Below are 19,014 nucleotides of genomic sequence, written 5' to 3'. Positions count from 1 at the left end.
CCCCATAAGAAACTCTCATTATCCAAGAAAACATTTAATTCTAATTAAGAAAAAAACATCTGGGGCACCTAAGTGGCTCAGTCAGTTAAGCATCTGCTTTCAGCTCAGGTCATGATCCCAGGGTCCTGGGATAGAGCTTAAAAAAAAAAAAAAAAAAATCCAATAAGCTAAATAACATTAACAATTGAACTTTACAAAGAAAAACTGTCAGAAAGTAAAAGGAGGAGATAGGGTGCCTGAATGGTTCAGTGGGTTAATAAGCATCTGCCTTTGGCTCAGGTCATGATCACAGGGATTGATCCCTACATCATGCTCTCTGTTCAGCAGGGAGCCTGTTCTCCCTCTCCCTGACACTTTGCCTACTTGTGCTCGGTCTCTCTCTCTGTCAAATAAATAAATAAAGTCTTTAAAAAATCATCTGAACAGCCTCATCTAATGAACAGGGAATAAAGGTAAAAACTCACAACTAAATGTTTTCATTACTACACAAGAACAAATAAATAAATTATCTAAGCATACAACTTAAGAAATCAGAAAATGAAACAGCCTAAGGAAAACAGAAATAAACGAATACAAACAAAAGTAAGATGAAATCAGATAATGGGAAGAAGTGACTGAATAAATCTAATAGCTGATTTCTGAGAAAAAAAAATGTATAAACCTCTGGCAAGATAATCAAGGGGAAATATATATATATATATATATATATATATATATATATATATATATATATCTCACAAGAAATGACAATGGAGGGAAAATACAGGTCCAAAATAGATAACTCTTACGCTAACATTATCTTAAAGACCTAAGGACAAATTCACAGGAAAACATGTTACCAAAACTGACTCTAAAAGACACAGAAAATGTACATTTAAAATACCAAAATAAAAGCTGGTCCAACCAATTTTATAGTTAAGTTCTATCAAGAACAGATCATTCCCATATAAATTTGGAAATGCAAGTAAAGGGACATCTGGGTGGCTCAATGGTTAAGCATCTGCCTTTGGCTCGGGTTATGATCCTGGGATCCAGGATTGAGTTCCGCATCAAGCTCCCCACAGGGAGCCTCCTTCTCCCTCTGCCTGTGTCTCTGCCTCTCTCGGTGTGTCTCTCATGAATAAATGAATAAAATCTTTATAAAGAAGAAAATGCAAGTAAAATAGCAACCTAACAATTGCTAATGAAAAAACTATGTGGTACTTACCAAGAGGTGCCTTGCCAATCTCCAATAAGATAAAAATACAGCCATGAGATACTGTATTTTGTAAGTAATTCACAGAAGTTAAGAGTAATTTTTATTAGATACACTTTTCACTTGAAGTTCTAAATTCAGAACTCCTGCATTATCATGAGGTTCTACTATTGGGCAGCACCAAGCAAACTGGATTTTACCTGTAGCTCTGGTTCTTGGCCCTCATTGCCTCTTCAGCTAACCCAGTCTATTTCCCCTCTGGCATTTACAGCATACATCCCACTCTCCAGAAACTAGCAAATAAAAATTCTTAAGTATTTAAGGATGAGCTTTAGAATCATCAGTTGTAGAACACCTTCCATGGAAATTTTCCTCTCTTCTTTCACTCCTATTTTATCAGTTAATACCATTTTTCCAAAGACATCAGTCCCATCCATGTCCTCTTGTATTAAGTTAGTTAAGTACAAGGATTTCCATCTTCTTGTAAAAACTTATCGTTCAAAAAATACTTCATCTGGGACCCCTGGGTGGCGCAGTGGTTTGGCGCCTGCCTTTGGCCCAGGGCGCGATCCTGGAGACCCGGGATCAAATCCCATGTCGGGCTCCCGGTGCATGGAGCCTGCTTCTCCCTCTGCCTGTGTCTCTGCCTCTCTCTCTCTCTCTGTGACTATCATAAATAAATTTTAAAAAATTTAAAAAAATTAAAAAAAATAAAAACTTCATCTGGGGATGCCTGGGTAGCTCAGTGGTTGAGCGTCTGCCTTTGGCTCAGGTCATGATCCCAAGGTCCCGAGATCGAGTCCCGTATTGGGCTCCTCACAGGGAGCCTGCTTCTCCCTCCACCTATGTCTCCACCTCTCTCTGTGTCTCTCATGAATAAATAAAATCTTAAAAAAAAAATACTTCATCTGGTTTCAAGAAAACTGAATCAACAGGATGAAATCTCCCCTGCTCATGCAAAACTCAGAGAAGTAACTCTAAAACATGAAAGAGTTCTCCTTAGAATAAGAATAAATGAATAAACGTGAATAAACCCAAAAAATATTATGCCAAGTAAAAGAAACGAGTCACAAAAAGTAACCACTGTATGATTCCACTTATATGAAATGTCCAGAATAGGCATATCAATAGGTCAGAAAGTAGATAAATGGCTGTCTAGAACTGGAGATGGAAAGGGTAAAATGAATGACTGCTCATGAATATAAGGTTTCTTTTCAGGAGGAAAAAAAGAATCTAAAATTAGACTGTGGTGATGGTTGTAAAATCTTGTGAATATAACAAAGACCATTCAACTGAATACTATAAATGGATGAATTATATAATAAATATCTCAGTAAAGTTGCTAAAAAATTATACACATAATTATAAACAAAACACTATTCACCCAAATGTGAACCTCCCCTACCCAAGGGAAGACTCACAACATTTCTTGTGTATCTTACCTTTTAAGGGCATCTTTGAGTTCAGGCACAGAACGAATACACTGAACTGTAGCATTCATGTAACAAGTGTTACCAAGGTTTGTCAATCCACATGGTAATTCCATCTGATAAGGACAAAGATTAACCCATTTTTATAAAATGACATAGCATATATAAAAATCACTAGAGTTCATACTTTGAAGTACAATTTACCAACTCATACCAATTTATACTCCAACTTCACCCGAAAGTAACAATGTTTTTTAGCCCTAATAAAAATATTTACTTGCATTACGTTGACAAACATTCTTATGTTTTAATTCTCTACTCGAGAATACTAAAAGAACAATCATATCACTCTTGCCCCTCTTTGAAGGCTTATCATTAGAATGGGATAACAAAGTATATGTAGAAACACTTCAAAAAAAGAAAATAATACTACAAATGCTGGATGGTAAAAAAAAAATAACATTTGACAACTTTGTGTTGACCAGTTTTCTAAAACAATGTTGCAATTCAGGATAAATTGTATTTTCAACAAATAAAGTTTTAAGAATTTTAACATCTCAGCATTTAAACCATTTATCCTCTTTGAGCCTGTTTTCCCATAAAATATCACTGTTAGCACTGCCTGACACTGATTTATTAAAGACACTAATTGACTTTAAATTGAATTATCCAATTATACAGGGATTCCTCAGGCCAATTTCAAAAATAAAACCTTTTACTTCTAAAAACATACATCTTGGGGAGCTAAGTGTGGAGCCTGCTGGAGAATCTCTCCCTCCCTCTTCTCTGCCCCTCCCCCTACTCAAGTGTGCACTGGTGTACTCCCTCTAAATAAATAAAATCTTTAAAATAAATACACAAAACCATACATCTTGGTATTACCAATTAAATCTTCAAAACTTTTTTTTTTTTAAGATTTATGTATTTATTTTAGAGAGAGTATGTATGCAGGAGGGGCAAAGGAAGAGGGAGGGAATCTCAAGCAGACTCCTCTCAGAGGTGGAGTCCACCACGGGGCTTGATCCTAAGACCCTAAGACCAAAATCAAGAGTCAGACACTTAACCAACTGAGCTACCCAGGCGCCCCAAATCTTCAAAAACACTTAGATGCTACTTTCTGAAAGGCATCTTAGTAACTTTATCAATCAAATATGCAAAATGTGGTATGTCTTCCAAAAAGTAGCAATCAAATATATCTTACCGCAGATGCTAACTGTTCCTCTGTCATGTCTTCTACAAAGACAGTTTTAGCTGAGGGTTCCTCAGGAAGAGCATCTGCTGACCCCATCATTAGTAGAGTCATTCCCTGTTTTAAAAAAAACTTAATTTCATAAAAATGCTCAAAAGTTGGTAACGTTTATGTCCAATGAAAGAAGCCAGACACAGAATAATCCAACATATTGCATGTTTCTATTTGCCAGGAAAAGCAGATCTACAGAGACATAAAGTAGACTAGTGGTTGCTAGGGCTAAAAGTGGTAAGATGGAGTGACTTTATTGTTTTAAAGATCTTATTTATTTGAGAAGCTATGTGAGAGAGAGAGACTGCATGAGTGAGGGGAAGAATAGAAGGAGAAGGAAAAAGTAGATTCCCCACTAAGCAGGGAGCCTGACATGGGGCTCAATCCAGAATCCTAGGATCATGACCCAACCAAAGGCAGACATTTAGCCAACTGAACCACCTGGAAGCCCTGAGGGAGTGACTTTAAACAGATATCTATTTCTTTCTGGGGTGACAGAAATGTTCTAAAATTAGATTGTGGTGAAGATTACACAACTCTTGTCAATATACTAAAAACCACTAACAGTTAAAAAAAAAAAGTACTGAGGTGACTGCTTCAGGGCAGAGGTCCCCTGCTTATGGAGACTTTTCAGAATGGTAGAACTTCTGTATCTTGATTGTGATGCTGGTTACATGATTGTAGAAAACTAATAACCAAATTCAAACTGCACACTAAAAATAGGCTAATTTTAATCCACATTAATTACATCTCAAACTGGGGAAAAATAAATACTGTCATAAAGACAATAGAGAACATTTACAATATCAGAGGATAGGGAATTCTCAAAATGATCATTAACAGTTAGTGAAATCATTTCTCCCCATAACAAACTAAATGCAGATAACATTCATTCTGTGAATATCTATTGTATAACTGTAACAATTAATTACATTTGAATAGAATTATTTTGAGAAGAATGCCTGAGTGGCTCAGTGGTTGAGCATCTGCCTTTGGCTCAGGTCGTGATCCTGGGGTCCTGGGATCGAGTCCCACATCAGGCTCCCCGCAGGGAGCTAGCTTCTCCCTCTGCCTATGTCTCTGCCTCTCTCTGTGTCTCTCAGGAATAAATAAAATCTTTAAAAAAAAAGAGAAAAAGAGAATGATTCATTCATGTACCAAGTTTATATCCATAACAATAGCTAAGAGGGGATCCCTGGGTGGCGCAGTGGTTTGGCGCCTGCCTTTGGCCCAGGGCGCGATCCTGGAGACCGGGGATCGAGTCCCACGTCGGGCTCCCGGTGCATGGAGCCTGCTTCTCCCTCTGCCTGTGTCTCTGCCTCTCTCTCTGTGTGTGACTATCATAAATTAAAAAAAAAAAAAAAAAAGCTAAGAAATTTCTAAAAAAGAAGAAAGACTAAAACAATGCCATTTAAAGAAAATAGATTATATGATGAAGAATGTTGGGAAAAACTGGATAATAATATAGAAAAATATATCCTCAGTTCTCCATATCATAGTATGCCATACCCAAAATGAATTACAAATTACAGATTTTAAAAATAAAACAAAGGGTGCCTGGGTGGCTCAGAGGGTTAAGCATCCACCTCTTGTTTACAGCTCAGGTCATGATCTCATGAGTCATGAGATCAAGCCTCTCAGGGCCAGGTTCTGTACTCAGTGGGGAATCTGCTTGAAAATTCTCTCCCTCTGCCCCTCCCTCAACTTGTGCGCATGCTCTCAAGCTCTCTTTCTCTAAAATAAATAAATAAATAAATAAATAAATAAATAAATAAATAAATAAATAAATACTTTTAAAATAAATAAAAAATTACAAAAACATGCAAGTGAATCAAAAAAAAAAAAAATCTTGCTTTGCTGGAAGATTTTCTAAAATTGACATAAGGGAATCCCTGGGTGGCTCAGCGGTTAGGCACCTGCCTTTGGCCCAGGGCGTGATCCTGGAGTCCTGGGATCGAGTCCCACACCGGGCACCCTGCATGGAGCCTGCTTCTCCCTCTGCCTGTGTCCCTGCCTCTCTCTCTCTTTCATGAATAAATAACTAAAATCTTAAAAAAACATAAAAATAAAAATAAAAAATAATAAAATTGACATAAAAGACAAAAGGACTAATATTACTACATAAATTTTGAAAACTCTTGTAAAACCAGTCAAAATTTAAAAGAAAAAAAATGGAAAAAAGATTACACTACATAGAAACACATAAAAAAAATCAGTAAAGCAAAACACAAAGATACAAACAGTAACCAAAAAGGCTTAAAAGAAATTAAGCTTCCACCACAAGAAGCTAGAAAAAGTATACATTAAAACCAAAGTAGGGATGCCTGAGTGACTTAATGATTGAGGGTCTGCCTTTGGCTCAGGTTGTGATCCCAAGGTCCTGGGATCGAGTCCCTCTGCCTGTGTCTCTGCCTTTCTCTCTGTGTCTCTCAGGAATAAACAAATAAAATCTTTTTTAAAAAAGTATCCATTAGGGATCCCTGGGTGGTGCAGCGGTTTGGCGCCTGCCTTTGGCCCAGGGCGCGATCCTGGAGACCCGGGATCGAGTCCCACGTCAGGCTCCCGGTGCATGGAGCCTGCTTCTCCCTCTGCCTATGTCTCTGCCTCTCTGTCTCTCTCTCTCTCTCTCTCTATATATATATATATATATCATAAATAAATAAAAATTTAAAAATAAATAAATAAAATAAAAAAATAAAAAGTATACATTAAAACCAAAGTAAAAGAAGGAAATAAAGCAAAGAGGTGAAATCAATAAAATAATAAACAAGCAAAATTTGATTCTTTGGGGAGGGGGAAAATCAATGAAATTGACAAACCTTTGTGTAGACAATGAAGAAAGAGAGAAACCACAATTTGCCAATACCAGGGGGAAAAAAGAGAAAACAACACTAGAGACTTAAGGAATAGTTAAGGTTGTACTATGCCCCTCAAGTCGACAATTAAAACTATACATTAAATGCTCCAATTCCTTAAAAGACGCCAATTACCAGAACAGATATCAAAGAAAATATAACACCTGAATAGTCCTACATTTATTAAATACACTAAATTCCTAACTAGAAGTCTTCCCACAAAGAAATCTCCAAGATTCACTGGAGAATTCTATGAGCCATTTCAAGAAAGTCTCTTTCAGGGGATCCCTGGGTGGCTCAGCAGTTTAGCTCCTGCCTTTGGCCCAGGGCGTGATCCTGGAGACCGGGGATCGAGTCCCACATCAGGCTCCTTGTATGGAGTCTGCTTCTGTCTCTGCCTCTCTCTCTGTGTATCTCTCATAAATAAATAAATAAAATCTTAAAAAAAAGAAAAAGAAAGAAAGGAAGAAAGTAAGTCTCTTTCAGAAAAGAGGAGAGGTGGGGATGCTTCCTAACCCATTTTATATGGACAGGATTATACTGATGGCAAAAGCATACAAAGACAAGTCAAGAAAACTATATATAAACCAGTAATTATCACAAAAATAAACACAACAATCATTAACAAAAAAACCACCAAACAGAACCCAGCAATATATAAAAAGGAAAAATACATAATGACTAAATGCGGTTTATCCCAAGAATTTAAGGTTGGTTTACTATTCAAAAGAGTCAATGTATTTCACCATATTAACAGATTAAATGATTTTAAAAATGATCAATAGATGGAAAAAGTATTTGAAAAATCCAACTCCCATTCATGAATAAAAGGTCCCAGCAAACTACAAATAGAGAACTTCCTCAAACTAATGGTGAACATCTATAAAGCAACTCTAGCCAAAACTGAAGACTATTCTCTTAAGATCAGGAAAAAAGCAATGATGTATGCACTATCAACCACTTCTCAACATTGTGCTGAAAATCCTAACTGGTGCAATAAAGCAAGGAAGAAAGAAAAGGCATGGAGATTATTGAAAAGGAAAGAATAAAACCATTTTTATTTGCAACATGATTATATCCTAACCTTAATTATCCTAAACACTAATATGTAAAAATCAGCAAAATCATAGGATACAAGAATATACAATAATGAATTTTACTTCTATGTGTTAACACTAAACAAATGCAAAATGACATTTGAAAAATACCATTTATGATAGGATCAAATACCATAAAATATTTAATGACATTTCAAAAAAAAAAAAAAAACATGCATAAGATCCAGTATTGAAAATATAAGGAGTGCCTGGGTGGCTCAGTCAGTTGAGCATCCAACTCTTGGTTCCAGCTCAGGTCATGATTTCATGGATCATGCATGAGATGAAGCCCCATACTGGGCTTCATGCTCTGCAGGGAGTCCACTTAAAGGTTCTCTCCCTTTGCCCCTCTCTCCACATGCATGCTCTCTTTTAAATAAATAAATAAATCTCTTTAAAAAAAAAAAGAGCGCAGCCAGGGTGGCTCAGGGGTTTAGCGCCACCTTCAGCACACGGCCTGATCCTGGAGACCCAGGATCCAGTCCCACATCGGGCTCCCTGCATGGGGCCTGCTCCTCCCTCTGCCTGTGTCTCTGGCTCTCTCTCTCTCTCTCTCTCTCTCTCTCTCGAATAAATAAATAAAATCTTTAAAAAAAAAAAAAGAAAAGAAAAGAAAATAGGGCGCCTGGGTGGCTCACTTGATTAAGCATCTGACTTCAGCTCAGGTCATGATCTCAGTCCTGGGAGCACTGGGCTCCCTGCTCAGTAAGGAGCCTGCTTCTCCCTCTCCCTCTACCCTCTACTCATGTGTGTGCGCGCGCTCTCTCTCTCTCTCTCTAATAAAGAAATAAGTAAAATCTTTTTTAAAAAAAGAAAATATAAAACAGTTGTGAGAAATTTTAAGATCTAAATAATGAAGAAGTATATGCCATGCTTATAAACTAGAAGACTCTGTATTTTTTTTTCAGGGACAGAGAGAACAGGGGAGGAGGAAGGGGAGAGGGAGAGAATCCCTAGCGGGCTCTATACCCAGCATTGATCCCAATGCGGGGCTCACACAACCTTGAGACCATCACCTGAGCTGAAATCAAGAGTCAGATGTTTAACCGACTGAGCCACTCAGGCACCCCTAGAAAATTCAATATTAAGATGTCCCAATTTGGGTGCTCATTTTGGCAGCACATATACTAAAGATGCCCCAATTTTGGGGTGCCTACATGGCTCAGTCAGTTAAGCATCCGACTCTTGATTTTGGCTCATGTCATAATCTCAGGGCTATGAAATTAAGCTCTGCATCATGCTCCTCAGTAAGTGTGAAACCTTAAGATTCTCTCTCTTTCCCCGCACACGCCCCCCGACTCATCACACAAGCTCTCTCTCACAAAATAATAAAATTTTTCAAAATTAAAAAAAAGATGTCCCAATTTGATATATAGTATCAGTGTAATTCTAATCAAAATCCCAGCAGATTCTTTTGTAGAAAATAATAAGCAGAGGGTGGTTCAGGTGGCTCAGCGGTTTAGCACTACCTTCAGCCCGGAGCATGATCCTGGAGACACAGGATCAAGTCCCACGTCAGGCTCCCTGCTTCTCCCTCTGCCTGTGTCTCTGCCTCTCTCTCTCTCTGTGTCTCTCCTGAATAAATAAATAAAATCTTTAAAATAATAATAATAAGCAGAATCTAAAATGTGCAAAGGACATGCAAAGATCTTAAAATAGCCAACAGTTTTGAAAAAGAACAATCAGACTCATACTACTTGATTTCAAGTCTTGAATAATCAAGACAGTGGGGACTGGGGACTGGTGTAAAGGTACATATATATACAAATCAACAGGAGAGAACAGAATCCAGAAATACACTTACATGTGCTCACACAACTGAATACTCATAGGAAAAGAAATAAACCTCAATCATTACTTAACAACAAATATAAGAGTCTACTCAAAACAGATGATATACCTAAATATAAAAGCTAAAATTTGTAAAAGTTTTAGAAAACAGGAAGTCTCTTGTGACCTTGACACAAGCAAAGATTTCCTAGATGGGATGCAAACAGTCAAAACCATTAAAGAAACTGATTATACTTCAACAAAATTTAAAACTTCTACTCAACAAAACATATTAAAAAGACTAAAAAACCAAAAACTGAGAGAAAATATCATGGTACATATATCCCACAAAAGACTTGATTCCAGTATATATTCTTTATATGCAATTAAATGCAATTAAGAAAATAATCCAATTAAAAATAGGTACACCTGGGTCGCCTGGGTGGCTCAGCGGTTAAGTGTCTGTCTTCAGGCCAGGTTGTGATCCTGGAAAGCTGGGACAGAGTCCCACATTGGGCTCCCTGCATGGAGTCTGCTTCTCCCTCTGCCTCTGCCTGTGTCTCTGCCTCTCTCTCTGTGTCCCTCATGAATAAATAAATAAATAAAATCTTAAAAATAAATAAATAAAAATAAAACTGGTAAAGATCTGAATCGGTGTTTCACAAAAAGAAGATAAAGAAGTTGCCAATAAGCTCGGAAAAGTGTTCAATATCATCAGTCATCAGATAAACGTAAACTAAAACCACAAGAAAGTATCACTACACACCCACTAGAATGGCTAAAAGAAAAATGACTAACAACAATCAAATGCTGTGATGGTATAGAACAATTAGAACTATCGTATACTGTTCATAAGAATGTAGAATGGCTTAACAACCACTTTGAAAAGTATATTTGGCAGTTTCTTACAAAGTTAAACATATACTTAACCATATGACCCAGCAATTTCACTCACAGGTTATTTACTCAAGAAAAATAAAAACATGCATCTACAAATATGAAGGTTCCCAGCAGTTCTGTTCATAATAATCAAAAAGTAGAAACACAAATATCCATCAACAAATGAACAGATACATACAGACACACACACACAACCACAAATAAAAGGGACCAAAATTCTACAATGAGCGAAACTACCCAACATATGTAATTGTAGTCTCAAAAAAGAGAAAGGCACACAACATAATAGCTAAAATTTTTCCAAATTTAAGAAAAACTGTAAACAGACAAATCTAAGAAGTTCAAACAGAATAAACACAAAGAAAACCTCTCCAAAACATAGTTAAATTGCTTAAAAGCGACAATGAGAAAAATCTCAAAAGCATCAAGAGAAACAGGATACATTTTGTGCAAAGCAACAAAGAATGACAACTATGCAAATCAGAAGACATTTTTCATGTATTGAAAGAAAAAGTATTAATCTAGAATTCTATATCTATCAAAAATGTTTCTCAAAAATAAAGGTGAAATAAAGAGCTTTTCAGAAAAACACAAGCAGAGAAAATTCACAGGTAGGCTCTGCAAGAAATGTATAAATTCTCTAGGCAAAAGAAAATGTTATCTGGGACGCCTAGGTCGCTCAGCAGTTGAGCCACTGCCTTCGGTTCAGGGCATGATCCTGGGTCTGGGGATTGAGTCCCACATCAGGCTGGAGTCTGCTTCTCTCTCTGCCTATGTCTCTGCCCCTCTCTGTGTGTCTCTCAATAAAGAGACAGAGACAGAGACAGGAAAGCAAAGAAAGCAAGGAAGAAGAAAGAAAGAAAGAAAGAAAGAAAGAAAGAAAGAAAGAAAGAAAGAAAGAAAGAAAGAGAAAGAAAATGATATCTGATGAAAAATTTATATTTGATCCAAAGGAAGAATCCCAAAAATAGTAATAATGAGTTGCAAACATTTTTAATCTCTTTAAATGACTATGTAAAGCAAAAATAGGAACCTAGTATAAGATTTCTAACATGTGGAAGTAAACTATACGACAATAGCACCAAGGACCAGGGAAATGGAAGTACACTATTTTAATAATCTTATCCTATACCTGAAGTCATTTGTTATTTAAGGCAGAGGATGATAAGTTAAAGATACATAATATAAATCCTAGAGCAGCAGTTCAAAGACATCATCTTAAGACTCTTTATTCCAAGAGTCAGCAAACTTTTCTTATTAAGACCATATAATAAATACTTCAGGCTTTCTGAGCCATATACAGTCCATAAAAAGGAGTCAATAAATGTCAGAGGACCAAAATAATATTGGTATAAGACCACAACAGAATCAAATTAGAAATAAAGAACAGAAATATATTACAAAAAGTCCCAAATAACAATAACAACATAGTTCTAAACAATCCATGGGTCAAAAAACAAACAAAAAAATCACAACATAAATAAAATATTTAACTGCATAAAAACACAACATATCAAAACTTGTGGATACAACTACAAATGATTAAAGAGAAAGTAATAATTTTAAGTGTCTACATAAGGAAAGAAAAGTAAAAAAAAAAATCATGATTTAAGTACACACATTAAAAAGCAAGAAAATGAAGCAATTTATACCCAAGGCAGAAAAAGAGGAAATAATTTAGAGTAGGTATCCGTAAAATAGAAAATGGGTAATATATAAAGTCAACAAAGTAAAAAGTTGAAAAGACTAATTGATAAATTCTTTTTTTTTTTTTAAGATTTTATTTATTTATTTTTGAGACTCACACAGAGAGGCAGAGACACAGGCAGAGGGAGAAGCAGGCTCCATGCAGGGAGCCCGATGCAGGACTTGATCCCAGGACTCCAGGATCACATCCTGGGCTGAAGGCAGACGCCCAACCACTGAGCCACCCAGGGATACCGATAAATTCTTAATAGATAAATACTGACCAAAAACAAAACAAGGGATCCCTGGGTGGCGCAGCGGTTTGGCGCCTGCCTTTGGCCCAGGGCGCAATCCTGGAGATCTGGGATCGATTCCCACATCGGGCTCCCGGTGCATGGAGCCTGCTTCTCCCTCTGCCTGTGTCTCTGCCTCTCTCTCTCTCTGTGATTATCATAAATAAATAAAAATTTTTAAAAAATTCAAAAACAAAACACCAAAGACATAACACTATTGGGAATAAAGGGGGGGGGGTGGCGGGAGAACATCAACAAACAAAGGCAACATAAAAAGAATTTTAAAGAGTATCTTGGGGGATCCCTGGGTGGCGCAGCGGTTTGGCGCCTGCCTTTGGTCCGGGGTGGGATCCTGGAGACCCGGGATCGAATCCCACATCGGGCTCCCGGTGCATGGAGCCTGCTTCTCCCTCTGCCTGTGTCTCTGCTTCTCTCTCTCTCTCTCTGTGACTATCATAAATAAATAAAAAAAAAAATTTAAAGAGTATCTTGGGGATGCCTTGGAGGCTCAGCAATTGAGCGTCTGCCTTCGGCTCAGAGCATGATCTTGGAATGCCTCAATTGAGTCCCACATTGGGCTCCCTGCATGGAGCCTGCTTGTCCCTCTGCCTATGTCTCTGGCTCTCTCTCTGTCTCTCATGAATAAATAGATAAAATCTTAAAAAAAAAAAAGAATATCTTGGATATTATGAACAATTTTATGCCAATAAATTCAATATATTTAAACAAATTTTCTCAAAAGAGAAAACTCGCCAAAACTGACATTAAAAAACAGAAAATCAGGGAAGCCCAGGTGGCTCAGCGGTTTAGCACCGCCTTCAGCCCAGAGCATGATCTTGGAGACCCTGGATCGAGTCCCATGTCGGGCTCCCTGCATGGAGCCTGCTTCTCCCTCTGCCTGTCCCTGCCTCTCTCTCTGTCTCTCTCATGAATAAATACAATCTTAAAAAAAAAAACAAAAACAAAAACAAAATCGGGATGCCTGGGTGGCTCAGCGGTTGAGCATCTGCCTTGGCTCAGGGCATGACCCTGGAGTCCTGGAATCGAGTCCCACATCAGGCTCCATGTGAGGAGCCTGCTTCTCTCTCTGTCTGTGTCTCTCCCTTTCTCTCTCTCTCTCATGAATAAATAAATAAAATAAGATAATTTAAAAAAAAATAAAAACATCTAAATACTTTGTATCTATTAAAGAAATTGAATTATCAGTCAAATTCCCATAAAGAGAATCCAGGTCCAGATAAAATTCACTGGTAAATTATTTCAAGTATTTACAGAAATAATACCAATTTTACACAAACTCATTCAGAAAAGAGAGGGTCCCCGTACGGGCCACCAAAAAAAAAAAAAAGAAAAGAGAGGGTAATATGTCCCCAAATAAAAATACTAATATCCCTCAAGAATATATATACAAATTACCTTTTTTAAAAAAAGGTGAAAATTCAATCTAGCAATACATAAATGAGATAAATAAATCATGACTCAAGGGGATTGTCCCAGTTCTCAAAGTGTCTGTGCACCACTACTGATCTCTGAAATTCTTTCACAGAGCGAACAAGATGAAAACTATTTTCATAATACTAAAATGTGATTGTCCCTTTTTCACTGTGCTGACACCTGCACTAATGGTGGTAAATCACTAGAGGCCAAAAATATTAACAATATTGAACTCTGATAGCAAAGTAATGCTATCAAATGAACTGTTAAAAATTATTAATTTTCTTAAATCTCAACCTTTGAATACATTTCTTTTTGATATTCTGTTGAAATCAACAGAATTTGTAATGAAATAGGAAGCACTCATTAAAAAAAAAAAAAAAAAGAAAAACTTACTCGTCCTTCAAGATCCTACCAAGATCTCCTTTGGTAGGTATTTGAATAAACTGTGGTACATCCAGAAAATGGACTATATTCAGCACTAAAAAGAACTGAACTACTACTAAAGCCATTTAAGAGATGGAGGGGGGCAGCCCGAGTGGCTCAGGGATTTAGTGCCGCCTTCAGCCCAGGGTGTGATCCTGGAGACCCGGGATCGAGTCCCATGTCAGGCTCCCTGCATGGAGCCTGCTTCTCCCTTTGCCTGTGTCTCTGCCCCCACCCCCTCTCTGTGTCTCTCATGAATAAATAAATAAAATCTTTCAAATAAATATATAAAAGACATGGAAGAACTTAGATGCATACTAAGTAAAAAAAAAGTCAATCTAAGGACGGCCTGGGTGGCTCAGTGGTTAAACGTCTGTCTTCCGCTCTGGGCGTGATCCCGGATTCCAGGATCCGGTCCCGCATCGGGCTCCCTGTGGGGAACCCACTTCTCCCTTTACCTATGTCTCTGCTTTTCTTTCTTTTCTCTTTCTTTCCTTCTTTCCTTCCTTCTTTCCTTCCTTCTTTCTTTTTCAAAGATTTTATTTATTTATTCACGGCAGACACAGAGAGAGAGAGGCAGAGACACAGGCAGAGGGAGAAGCAGGCTCCACTCTGATGTGGGACTCGATCCCGGGTCTCCAGGATCACACCCCGGGCTGAAGGTGGCGCTAAACCACTGGGCCACCGGGGCTGCCCTCTTTTCTTTTCTTTTCTTTTCTTTTCTTTTCTTTCTTTCGTCTGTCTCTCATGAATAAATAAATAAAATCTTTTTAAAAAAATTTTTAAAAAGAAAAGGAAATGTCAATCTGAAAAGGACATATACTGTAGGATTTCAATTACATGACATTCTGGAAAGAGGTGAAAACAATGAATACAGTAAAAATATCGATGGTTTTCAGGGGGTTCAAGGGATGAGTTTTGGGGCCAATAAGACTCCTCTGTTTGACACTTTAATGGTGAATACATCATTGTATGTCTTCATACATTTGTCCAAACCCACAGAATGTACAATACCAAGAGTGAATCCTAATGTAAACCATGGACTGGTTTACACTGGGCAACAATGATGTGTCAATGTAAGTTCATCAATTATAACAAATGTGCCATCCTGGTAGGGGATGCTGGCAATGGAGGAGGCTCTGCATGTGTGGGGTAGAGGATATATAGGAAAGCTCTGTTTCTTCCACTCAGTTTTTGCTGTGATCCTAAAACTGTTCTGAAAAATAAAGTCTATGGGGCCCTGGGTGGCTCAGTTGGGTAAGCATCTGCCTTGGGCTCAGGTCATGAACCCAGAGTCCTTAGATTTAGTTCTACATGGGGCTCCCTGCTCAGAGGGGAGTCCTGCTTTTCCCTCTCCCTCTGCTACTTGTGCTCTCATTTACTCACTCTCTCAAATAAATAAAATCTTAAAAAAAAAGTCTCTTAAAAAACTATCAGTGGGGCATCTGGGTAGCTCAGCCAAACTGTCCAACTATTGATTTCGGCCCAGGTCATGATCTCAGGGTGGTGAGACTGAGACGTGCGTTAGGCTCCTGCTGGGCAAAGTCTGCTTAAGATTCTCTTTCTCTCTCCTCTCTGCCCCTACCCCCATCCCTCTAAAAAAAAAAAAAAGTGTGTGTGTGTGTGTGTGTGTGTGTGTGTGTGTGTGTGTATCTATAGAAATAACACATCCGCATACCAAAGTACGATCATTTTCTTCAGGATAAGCTTGTGTAAATGTCTGAATTGCAAAGTGGACTAGTTGCTTTTTCAATGACTATTATCTTTACTTAAAACTACTACAAATTATGGGTTTTATACTCAAATATTTAGCCAACATTTTCTCAAAAATAAATGGAGTCTGCTGCCTTAAGAAAAACAACTGACTATATATAGTTAATTGCCAATGACAAAATTAGAGCTTTCAAGTGAAAATTAGCATTTTATATCTGTCATTATGTACTTGTTATCTTTCCAGTTACAAATATATTTTCATGTACAAAGATCACTGATGTGATTTCTACCACAAACTAACCAATAATAAGCTATTATATGTTGAGTTTGAGTGTACTATGAAAGAAGAATGTTTACAATTTTATCCAAAAAGATGTCTCCCATTCCCAACTATTTAACTGTGTGAAGGCAGATTTCTTCTATGTACCTCAACTAAAACAGTGTATTACAACAGATTGAATGCAAAGACAAATATGAGAATTCAAATATCTTCTTTAATAGAAGCTAGGTTTTCAAGAGATTTGTGAAAATACAGAACACTGCCAGTCCTTCACAATATTTTTTGGAAAACATTTAAAAATATAAAATTAACATGTAACAGGTTTGTCACTGTTATTTCTAAATAAATAGGTTTTTTAATTCCAGTTTTAATTTCTAATAGGATAAATATCAATAGATATAACATATAGATGAAACTCTTTGGGGTTTAAAAATAGTAATCTTTAGGAATATAAATGGGCCTGCAAAAACCAAAAAACTTGAGAGCTGTACATCCCAGGAATACAATGTTTAACAATTAAAAATTAATGAGACTGGGACACCTGGGTGGCTCAGTTAAGCGTCTGCCTTTGGCTCAGGGCGTGATCCTGGAGTCCCAGGATCGAGTTCCACATCGGGCTTCCTGCATAGAGCCTGCTTCTCCCTCTATCTATGTCTCTGCCTCTCTCTCTCTCTGTGTGTCTCTCATGAATAAATAAAATCTTTAAAAAAAAATTGAGACTAACCAGATTATCAGAATAAAGTAAGAAAATCATATGATCTTCTTAATAAAATTCAACAGCCATTCATAATTTAAAAAGTCTTAGTGAACAAGTTAGGATAAGACAAAGATGCCCATTCTCACCACTTTCTATTCAACACTATATTAGAAGTCCTAGCCCAGGGAATTAAGTCAATAAAAAGAAACAGAAGGGGGATCCCTGGGTGGTGCAGCGGTTTGGCGCCTGCCTATGGCCCAGGGCGCGATCCTGGAGACCCGGGATCAAATCCCACATCGGGCTCCCGGTGCATGGAGCCTGCTTCTCCCTCCGCCTGTGTCTGTGTCTCTGCCTCTCTCTCTCTCTCTCTCTCTGTGACTATCATAAGTTAAAAAAATAAAAAAAAAATAAAAAAAAGAAACAGAAGTCATAAAGATTGAAAAGGAAGAAGAAAAATTCCTCTAAAATCTGCAAATGCAAATAACAAGATCATGTACATAAAAAATGCCCAATGGAATCTAAAAAATAACTAATGAAACTATTAAGTGAATTTAGCAAGGTCACAAGATGAAAATAAACTACATTTTTATAATCTACCCATAAACACTGGAAAACAAAATTTTTTTAAAATATCATTTTCAACAGCCTGAAATCTTAAGTTCAGAGAATCTAACAAAAACCACAGAGATCCTACACTAAGAAGCTACAAAACCCAGCTAAGAGAAATCAAGACCTAAATAGAGTACATCATATTTAAGGATTTTAATACTCAATACTGTTAAGATGCCCATTTTCCCCAAACTAACCAAACAATACAATCTCATAATTCCAGGAGTCCATTTGTAAAAACTGACAGACTTATTCTGAAGTTATAAGGAAATGCAAAGGAGCTAAAACAGCTACAATATTCTTGCAGAAGTTGGAGAACCTATACTATGTTATTTGAAGACTTACTATAAAGCTTTAATAACTAAGACCATGGGTACCAGCATAAGTTATAATCAAATATATCAATGAAATAGGAGTCCAAAAATAAACCTACATATAATGGATTTTCAAGAAAGACTCCAAAGTAAGTCAACGGGAAAAGGAAAGTATTTTCAATAGATACCAATGAAACAACTGGATATATTATATATGGAAAAAAAAGCATTTGGAATGCATTTGTGTGTAATAATTAAGAAACTGAATTATAGGGCGCCTAGGTGACTCAGTTAGCATCTGCCTTTGGCTCAAGTTGTGATCCCAGGGTCCTGGAATCAAGCCCCACATTGGGGTCCCTGCTCAGTGGAGGGCCTGCTTCTCCCTCTCTTGCTCCCCCTGCTTGTGCTCTCTGTCAGATAAATAAAATGCTAAAAAAAAGAAAAAAAGAATGAAACTGAATTGTAACAAAGGCTCTTATAATACTTACATTTTTTATTTTGAGGTTTCCCCAATCATCATCCTGTTTTAAAAACAAATGAAAAACATTTAACTCCTGTATAATTTGAACATATTCTAATAATCAACTAATTTTAAACTACTCCAAAACAGAATAAATTTTTTCTGTAGGCAGATTTTACTTAAGATTACTATAATCAAAAGTATTTTTTCAAATGGAGTCTTAAAGCCGGTAAGTCTAACAAAAGCCTAAACTACAAAAGACAATGTAAAAGACAACCTGACAGTACCAAAAAGACTAAAAAACACCTGAATGATGACAGATACTAACTTTTTGCATATTTGTTACACGTATGGAACCAGCAAAGCTAATAATCAGCTTATGTGACAGGAATGAAGAGTAACTTGTGAAATAGGTCTACGTAATTAGAATTATATAATTTATTGTCCAAAGCAGGAGATTCTTGAGAATGAAAGTGCTATTAAAAATTATACTAGGACTACCAGAGGCAAACTAACCCTTAATAACTTTTCTTAAGTCCACAAACGTTTTTCAAGTCTTAAATTTCACATTAAGCAATTAAATACTTTTTCAATTGTTTCAACTGAAACAATTTT

General features: G+C 37.0%; 1 protein-coding gene across 2 annotated transcripts in view; it reads right to left on the bottom strand.

The window, feature by feature from the left end:
- USP14 (ubiquitin specific peptidase 14) overlaps positions 1 to 19,014 on the bottom strand; it is a 44,648-nt gene that overhangs the window by 19,718 nt on the left and 5,916 nt on the right. Inside the window, exons 3-5 of one of the 2 annotated variants that reach the window (XM_055324619.1) lie at positions 18,428 to 18,460; positions 3,827 to 3,931; positions 2,638 to 2,741 (exon numbers count right to left, since the gene is read on the bottom strand). In XM_055324619.1, the coding sequence (XP_055180594.1) occupies positions 2,638 to 2,741; positions 3,827 to 3,931; positions 18,428 to 18,460 (242 nt within the window). The remainder of the gene's footprint in view (positions 1 to 2,637; positions 2,742 to 3,826; positions 3,932 to 18,427; positions 18,461 to 19,014) is intronic. The other variant, XM_055324620.1, reaches the window with a different exon arrangement.

This window comes from Nyctereutes procyonoides, unplaced genomic scaffold (genome assembly GCF_905146905.1).
Source record: "Nyctereutes procyonoides isolate TBG_1078 unplaced genomic scaffold, NYPRO_anot_genome, whole genome shotgun sequence".
In the NCBI taxonomy this organism is placed as follows: domain Eukaryota; kingdom Metazoa; phylum Chordata; class Mammalia; order Carnivora; family Canidae; genus Nyctereutes; species Nyctereutes procyonoides.
The sequence above is the reverse complement of the archived record's forward strand: the minus strand, read 5'-3'. Positions and strand labels throughout refer to the sequence as shown.